The sequence below is a fragment of the Sinocyclocheilus rhinocerous genome, unplaced genomic scaffold, assembly GCF_001515625.1.
Source record: "Sinocyclocheilus rhinocerous isolate Xijiao unplaced genomic scaffold, SAMN03320098_v1.1 scaffold848, whole genome shotgun sequence".
NCBI lineage: Eukaryota > Metazoa > Chordata > Actinopteri > Cypriniformes > Cyprinidae > Sinocyclocheilus > Sinocyclocheilus rhinocerous.
The window spans coordinates 989,259-998,118 of NW_015664186.1; the positions used below are offsets into that span (position 1 = coordinate 989,259).

Here is an 8,860-nt window from a genome sequence, read left to right on the forward strand (position 1 = left end):
CAGCGGACTCCATGCTTTACCCGTCCATCCCACTACCGGCGCGGGTTCCTCCTCCCCTCCTCTTCGGCTGCAAAATGAATATTTCCAACATTTTATTATGCAAACAAGCTTTATGTTGCCCCTTAAAATGAAGGGAATTTATATTAATATTAATAAGTGAATCCCTGCATTCATTCTTTCAAGTATATTTACCGCATGCTGTTGGATCACAGGTATATATATATATATATATATATATATATATATAATAAAAAAAATATTATAAATAAAAAATAATAAATCTCTCTCTCTCTCTCTCTCTCTCCTAATGGAATAATGGCATAATAGCGTCATGGAGAACACTTAATTGTATTTGATTAGGTTTGGTCAGTGCTTTCCCTTCATCACTCTCTCTTAATTATTCTTCAATTTAATGTGTTTTATTGGCATGACTAGTAACTGTACATTTCTAGGACTAAAGCATTTCCAGTTGCATGTAATATGTGTTTTGCAGCAATTAATAGTTCAACAAAATAATTACAATATAACAATAATTAAAAATATTGACTGAACTGAGTAATGAGCAACAGTATTGCTCATCTCAGTATTAAAAAAGCTTGATATGATTGACATAAAAGTATTTAGGTAGGCTACTTTAAGTATTTAAGCGCTGAAGTACAAAAACAGACAACAGAAAATAAGGTGAAGTGGAAAAAAAAGTAAACAAATATTATTTGCATTTTTTCTACAAAATGTTATGTAAGCTTCAATAAAATAAAATAATAATAATAATAATATCACATGGATTTAAAAACAAAAAAAACAAATAATGGATTTATTGCGTAAATAGCCTACATACATAAATAAAATAAATAAATAAATAACAATACATTAATGAACTTTAAGAACATTGTACTATTTTTTATCTCTATGTAAGTAAGCTCTTTGTGTATATCTTTTGTGTACTAATGCTGATATTGACTAGGTTTGATGCATTGCATTGGAGTAATGTTTTTTCTAATGAAGAATCTCTGGTTTGTATTTACTTGAAATCCACTAGCCATAGCATCATATCCTTAATGTCGGGTTGTTCTTCTGTAGTCCACTGCTTGTGTTTGTTTGTGTTGCGATCCTAAACTTTGGTAGCTCTCAGGACAGTAGCAAACATTACGCACAGTGAGCAAAACATGGATCAGCAGCGCCCTCTAGCAACAGCACGATATTTCTTCGGCGGTCATATACTGGGATCATTAGGATGTACTGCCACCATATGGAGGCACTAAAATAGGTTGTGTTCAGAATGTGTGTTTCTGAAGTGTGTGTATTGTGCATAGCCAGGATACTCAACTTTGGCAAAGCGTTTAGTATGCAACCGTTCAACTTGATCTCAAGACTCCTGTGAGACATTTTCCACAAAATAGTTATTATGCAGTGCAGGCTATGTATATACTGTATTCTGCCCTATTAATTAAAAATAGTAAGTGGAACTGAAGACACTGTATGCTAAACGTTTCAAACAGTAGTATTTGTTGTTATGTGACCTTACTATATTTGTCACATGACCTCATCACATGATATTATGTCCTTCATCCATTATACTGCAAATGGAAGGTCAAGTTTAGCTCAAGGATTGTTTTGCATGTTAACAAATAAGTCATCTTGATATTCTACGCATGCAATAGTATTTGCATACTGTACTATATGCGTTAGCAATAATTAGAGTATAATAGCCATAGATTTTCAGGGAATTTGATTTGTCACTAGTGTAATAAACAATAAGTGCATTAAAGATTAATATCAGACCTGAAAAAGCTCTAGTTTGATAGTTTAGGGCCTTTTTTATATAGTAAATGCTTACACGGTCTTTAGTCTGCCACAGAAGTGGATCATTGTCCTCTGGTATTCTGGGCTAGGTTTTGATGGACAGCCCCTAAAATCAGATATGATGGCTGATGTGCAGCTGATGTTACCAACCAGAGTCAATCTGAGAGCTGAGCATTCTGGGATTGACAGTCAGATGACAAGTATGCAAGATCTCTTCTACCCTAAAAAAGGTTAGTGAAAGGTCTTGATTTGATCGCTAGAAGACCTTGGGGGTCATTAGCTCATATTACATCAGTCAGATCTGCATGATTCAATCCTTGTGGTGCACAGGAAATGAATAATCATGGTTTCTGAATGTACTGTGACTGGTGCTTACTGTTTTGCCTGTGGCATGGCACGTGTGGTACATTACTATGACATTCTTGATTTTCCTTTATATTTCCATTTCTTTCATCCTAGATTAGTGGTTTGTCTATAGGGTTTGTGTCATACACACTATCCACACAGTCAGGCAGTCTGAAGATGCATCATTTTATTAGACGTGACATGAAAGCCAAAGTATTGAGTTGCATATTAGTGTAAATTGCATAATAGCAAATATACAGTATATCCATATATTATCTCTGACAGTGCTATGAATGGGAATGCAATCTATGGTAGTGACTATCAGATTTCCTACACTAAAGGTCAAAAATTTGGATATACTGTACTTGAATGAATGTTTCTAATTCTGAAAAATGGTCAAGAGTGTTTGAAATATTAGTTTTGTAGAAAAATAAAAAAATAAATAATATATTTATTATTATTATTATTATATTATACATTTTGTTTTATTTGATCAAAATACAGTAAAAAACAGTAATATAATGAAATATTTTTTACAATTAACTGTTTTGAATATTTTTGAATATATATTAATGTAAATATATTTCATAAATGTAATGTACAAATGTAATATATTTCATATTTCAATGTATTTCAAACTGTAATTCTTTCCTGATGAATAGAAAATTCATAACAGCATCTATTTGAAATAGAAATACAAAGATGGTTTACTGTCTTACTGTCACTTTTGATCAGTTGAATGCATTGATGCTAAATAAAAGTAATAATTTCTTTAAAAAAACTTTATATAAATATAAAATGTATTTATTTGAAATACATATATAAATATATATAATATATATATTATAAATATATAAATATACATAAACACATTACACCCCAGTGGAATTTGTCAAGCAATGTATATAACCTCAACTAATGTTAAAATTTGGGTGCAATTTCATATTTTAATTGAAATTTTTATGAGAGTAACAAAGTAAATCATTATATTTTCAAATTATGCTAGATATCAAATAATCTAAATTATCAGTGCAAAATCATGTCATACTGTATAACAGCATCATTATTCTAGTGTTACTGTATGGAAGTGGCCTCACACTTAAAAGGAAACTTTGCTTTGCCCTCTGACAGAGTCACTAAGTTACAGAGACTGGTGAGACCTGAGTCATGTAGACGAATGGATGAGCATTGTGCAATACACGCACAGGCCTACCTCACTGACCAAACATACTCACACACCCTCCAGACACACAGCAATATCCAGATATGCTGATCTACATTTTTCTATTCTTAGATTTAAAATGATTTCTTACATCACTCTTACATCATTTATATACGTCAGCAATCTCGCTTTTAAATTCCACATGAAATGGCTTGTCAAATGCCGTTTTCTTTCCTGTGGTGACGTATTTCCTGTTGAAATGTGGGCGGGGTAAATCAAAAAGATCTTTTTATAGATGGCCAACAGGCTCGAGTCACGTCACAGCCACAAACCATCATGTGCTACTTGCTCTTATAGTCGGTTGCAAATAATATTAGAAAGCATTTTATATGGCAAAATGTCCAAGATTTATGAATACTTTTTATCCCAGAAGAGAAAATCTATAAATCTGCCAAAAGTTTCATGCATATACGATCATAAAACTAAAAGACATGGACTAAAACCCACAAAAGTCCAATTTTGGGTTCTTGCGGTCTTTACTATGTTTTTCAAGTTTTTCAAGACAGAACTATTCTGTTGTTTCAAAGCTTTTTCCTCCTTGAACATGACAGCACACCTGAATCTGTGACACACGGTCTGGTAAAATGGTAAAGTTCAGGCAGAAGCACCGGCCCCAGACTGAGACTGAGCTCTAGCGTAATTGAAGGACTTTCTGTCCTACTGTATGAAGACTAACTTGTCATTACATGCAGAGGGCAAGATAGAGACACACACAACTCAATTAAATAATGAATCATCCCAAATGCACATGCAGTTTTGCCCAGCCCACATTAGTCATGAGTGAAATGCTTGCTCAGCACATTACATTTTTTTTTTTTTTTTTTTTGGCAAAATAGATAAAATAAGAAATAATGAAATCAGATTAAAATGTAAAATATGTATAAAAATATTACTTATGCATAAATATTAATAAAATAATATTAATACAATATTATAAAATGCAATATAATATATTGATAATTATAAAATACTGATGTAATATTCCTTATATATTTATGTTTTATATATATATATATTAAAGGAATATTACAGAATTATTTTCAAGCTCCAGTGTTGTGTGGTGGGAAGTGTGGTTGCAATACCATTTTTATATGTTTCATTCAACTTCTTTAATAAATACAGTAAACATCGTGTCTGTGCTGAAGAATCTACAGTTTTATTGTCATTTTGTTTTGGCAGCTCAGTTCATTCAGCGAAAATTTGCTTTGCCACTGATCAAATTTGAAAACATAAGATGAAAATACGATTAAGAGGAGTTTAACTTATGTGGAATTATAAATAGTAAGCACTTGGTACATAGAAAAAATATTTTAAAGAATGAATTGACTTTAAAGGTCATTTCCTGTTAGAGGCGAAACAATTTCTCCCTCTCATACTATGTACGTTTTTGATAATTATAGCAATGAATTGGTTTGGAGTACTAGAGTATGAAGCGATGCAAAAAGTCTATTTTATAGTTTATTTACTGGAATCTGGTGAAGTCTTAACGGATGGTGCAGTCAAACATGCTTGATAAGTGGGGACCAGCATGTGTCCGTTGTGCTGTCCATTAGTGCAGGTGAAAGTCCCATGTTTTATTTTTCTAACAGTCATGCTCAGGTACGATTCTGCACTTCAGAATCTTTAGATAGTTCTGGACTTTGTTAGAATCACGGCGAAAGCAGTACAGGAGCTCATAGTTGCTCATGGCCTCTCCGCTGTCAGATATAGGAAGCATGGCTTCTGCCGCAGACAGACCTGTCACAGAGTTGCCAAGCATTCCCAGTACTCTCATCTGACAGAGGACAAGAGAGAAACAATGAATGAATCACAGCGTTTCAGACATTTTCCACAAATAGGGTACACAAAGTTCACAAATTGTTTGTCAACCACAGCAGGTCTGAATATTTTATTTATTTTTACTTTTTTCAACCCTGTTCCAATGTTTGATTAATTGTAATATATGATTAATTTGTCATAAAAAATATCACTTAGTAGGAACCATTAGTTTGAGGCCAAATGTTGGTTTTGTTATTGGTTAGTTAACTATACATTTCCAATTAATTAAAGAAAATATTTATTATATTCATATTTATTTGCCATAACTTGAGTAAAGCTAAACGGTTAAGCTTGGCAAATGCAGCAAACACTAACATTTTTGTTAAAATTTAGAAAATGCATATAGAAATATATATATATATATATATATATAATTTGACATTTTTATGTAATTTTTACTATAATAAATTACATATTTTGAAAAATGCACTTTTCTCTCCATTTAGATTCTGGTAATAGTCATAATTTGCAAATCATATAGCATGGATTTTGCAATTTGATCATACTTATTTTATCATACTTTATTATACTTATATGAAAAATATGCAGAAAATGCATATTTGCATTACAAAATTGAGATAAAATACTGCACTTTAAACCTAATACTTATCTAACAGAGATGCTAAAGCAATTAAAATTCATTTTAACTAACCTACCTATATGAAATATTATAATACTAAAATAAAATTTATATATATACACACACACACACACACACACACACAAGCTAAAATTATTATTGTAAGTGAGGATACAAAGATAAAATGTGTTTAAAACCAACTACTCTTCACTAATATTTCTAATGTTATGTGCAATGATAGTTGATCCAACATATCTAATACTCACAACAGAAAACTCTAATTCTTAGAATAGTATGAAAACCAAAGATCTTGTGGAAAGTGCCTGCAGTAACTTATGACACAACATACTCATAAATACAATCACACAGGTGTCTCACACCTTTTCTTATTCCCTGCTTTGATGTGACTCACCCTCTCAGCTACTTTCTCCACCCCTTTCCTCAGCTCATGGGCCATGTCCCCCATCTCCAGGGCTTTGTTACTGCTGAAGCTGTTGAAGTCCTGCTGGTGAGCCATGCTCTGGTGCAGCTGGAACAGGGGGTCCCTCCAGGCCATCAGCAGTTTAAGAATCACCTCCGTTAACTCTTCACGCTGACACACAAGAATTTAAAGAGTTAAAAGCCACAGTTATGACAAGAACAGTATTTGAAGTCTCATTTCTACAGGTGTTGATTCGTCTGAAACTATATATAATATACTAATGAGGCTGGAGAGTTTGAGGAGATGGTTGCTGGGTTACTTAATTTAGCAGATGTGACATTAAGTGCATTAATTGATGGGACAGTTCTCTTGGGACGGGCTGCAGTTAAGTGCTTTGCTCAAGGGCACAGAGGTGATAAGACAGCAGTGGGATCAGAGAACACAGTCCATTAATGACAAGCAATGGGAGCAGAATCACACATGCTCGACGTGATGAATGCACCTTAGAGCTGAACTTGCAATCCGAATGGGGACGTTTTTTTAGGAAGGGGTTGTTGGCTGATTAGAATGCTTTACTCACAGCTAGTTTCTGTGCATTCTCTTTGCCGTTTGGAGTCAGTATGCTGGAGGTGTGACACTTGTGGTAGATCTTTCCAATATGGTTTTTGCTGGGCAGGAAATACTGTTCCTTTAGACAAAAAGAAAAGGAGAGAAGATGAGGGGAAAAAACCTGAAGCCACATTCAGTTTGCAGATAGTTGTTTAGTTTATTAATTTTACAATTTTATATAAATATAGTTATATTTAAATGTTAGAATACAATCATTATTTATCACTTTAGTCAACTTTTAATTGTATATAATTAATAATATTGATTTTATCTCAAATGTCCATTATTATTTAAATTCAAACTTTAGTTAAAGTAGTTAATTTTGAGTTTTCATTATGCATTTTAAATATCTAAAAAGACTAATATTATTTTAATTCACGCTAGATGTTAAAAGGAGTACATTTTGTTGTTATACATTTTATTATGCACTATAAAATATCTCAAAATGATCAGATGCACTTTTAAAATATTTTTAAAAATGTCTATTATTATTTAAACTCATACTTTATATTAACAAAAAGTTAATTTCGCTGTTATGCTTTTATGCATTTTTATTATGCATCTTTAAATATCTAAACGTTTATTATTTTAATTAATACTTGATATTAACAAAAAGAGTTAATTTTGTTGCTATACATTCTATTATGATAAATATCTAAATTAATATCTAAAAAGTCATACATGATATTAGCAAAAAGAGATGATTTTATCTGTATTATAAAGAAAAAAATATTTCAGTCAGTTTATGCAATTTATGCTATTTTTTGTGTATGTAGTAAGTTTGTTGTTTTTTTCCTTTTTTGGATAAGTAGATTATTTAATTTAGATAATAACTTTAAGTAATAGTTATACAAATTAGCAATGCATATACTGTGCATTTTGATATACATGATCATTTTGCCTAAAATGCATTCTTGCATTACAAAATTTGGATATGATACTGTAGCATCTGCACAACATTTTACAGCCTCCTCACTTTACAAAGACAGTTGCATTAGAACAATTAGTAAGAAGAGACAGATGTGTGACTCACAAACTCTGAGTGCAGATCGTTGGAGAGGCTGTGCATTCTGGCAGAGTGCTGAATGACCCTGTCGAAGAGATCTGCCAGGGACAGGACGTGGCATCCTGATGGCCCATGTGTGCAGATGGGTGCAGAGGCGACCCGGCTGTGAAGATCCAGGCACAGAAGTGCCACAAGCAGCACAGCCACTGCAGGCAGAAACGAACTCAAAGAGAGAGAGAAATGGAGACAGAGAGTAGAGGAGAGCAGAGGGTTAGAGAAAATCTAAGTTCCTCAGAGAAAAGCAGGAGAGTACATCCACAGATTGAAAAAGAGTTTCTGATTTCTAACTGTAGACAGCCACATGGGCTTCAAAAGCTAGCTGGTCTCCTTGAATCAGAGCCTCTGTCAGTTCATAGAAATACCTTGCTTCAGGCTCCTGGACATTCTGAGAGGAGAGGAGAGGTTGTGGAAAAGCAAGGGGTCGGACTGCTATTTAAAGTGCCCAGAGTTTAGGTGCTGAGGGACGAATCTGCACAGAGAAGGGAAGAACGAAGGGGGCGGGCATGAAAGTGTGCGTGTGTGATGATGGCGTGATTGTCATAGTCCATTGTGTCCGTTCCTTCAATCAGATGGTGACTAATGCCGCTTCCCCCCACCGAAGTCCCTGAAGGCTACACACTTCAATTTTCAGAGTTACATTGGGTGACTAGCATGCTTGCCTTCTGACATCCAACATAACCCAAAACGCCAGTGAGTCGTGCACTTTAAATAGTCATTGTAAGGAAAAAATTGTTGACAGAGATGGACTGAGTTGTCTTTGGAGTTTTTAATTAATTCAGCCATGTATGTGTTCAGTGATGCATTGGAATAATTCCAAAGACGGGAAAATGCCATACATAAAAGTAAATATATATAGTAAACAAAATATATGCATTTTTCTTGCATTGTAACATTAAATGGTGGTTAGAAAAAAAGTTTTTATTTATATTAATATACATATATATTATATTATATTATATTATATTATATTATAACCATATATAATATTGTGTGGAT

The 8,860-nt window shown here is 33.1% G+C and overlaps 1 protein-coding gene across 1 annotated transcript; it reads right to left on the minus strand.

Annotated features, from left to right (window-relative positions):
* Window positions 1-4,517: 4,517 nt before the first annotated feature.
* On the minus strand, window positions 4,518-8,303 carry LOC107729861 (prolactin-like). Its single transcript, XM_016540580.1, has 5 exons — window positions 8,227-8,303; window positions 7,832-8,010; window positions 6,770-6,877; window positions 6,181-6,360; window positions 4,518-5,144 (listed from the first exon to the last, which is right to left on the minus strand). Exons 1-5 carry the CDS (start codon window positions 8,246-8,248, stop codon window positions 4,953-4,955), a joined length of 681 nt encoding a protein of 226 aa, XP_016396066.1. The 5' UTR covers window positions 8,249-8,303; the 3' UTR covers window positions 4,518-4,952.
* Window positions 8,304-8,860: the final 557 nt, after the last annotated feature.

What these genes read in the sequence shown, in the direction of transcription:
- LOC107729861 (XM_016540580.1), bottom strand. Translation starts at nt 8,248, where the DNA reads ATGTCCAGGAGCCTGAAGCAAG. An exon ending in GTCCAGGAGCCTGAAGCAAG is followed by an intron (nt 8,011 to 8,226) that starts GTATTTCTATGA and finishes TTCTGCCTGCAG; the next exon opens with TGGCTGTGCTGCTTGTGGCA. An exon ending in ACGATCTGCACTCAGAGTTT is followed by an intron (nt 6,878 to 7,831) that starts GTGAGTCACACA and finishes TTTTGTCTAAAG; the next exon opens with GAACAGTATTTCCTGCCCAG.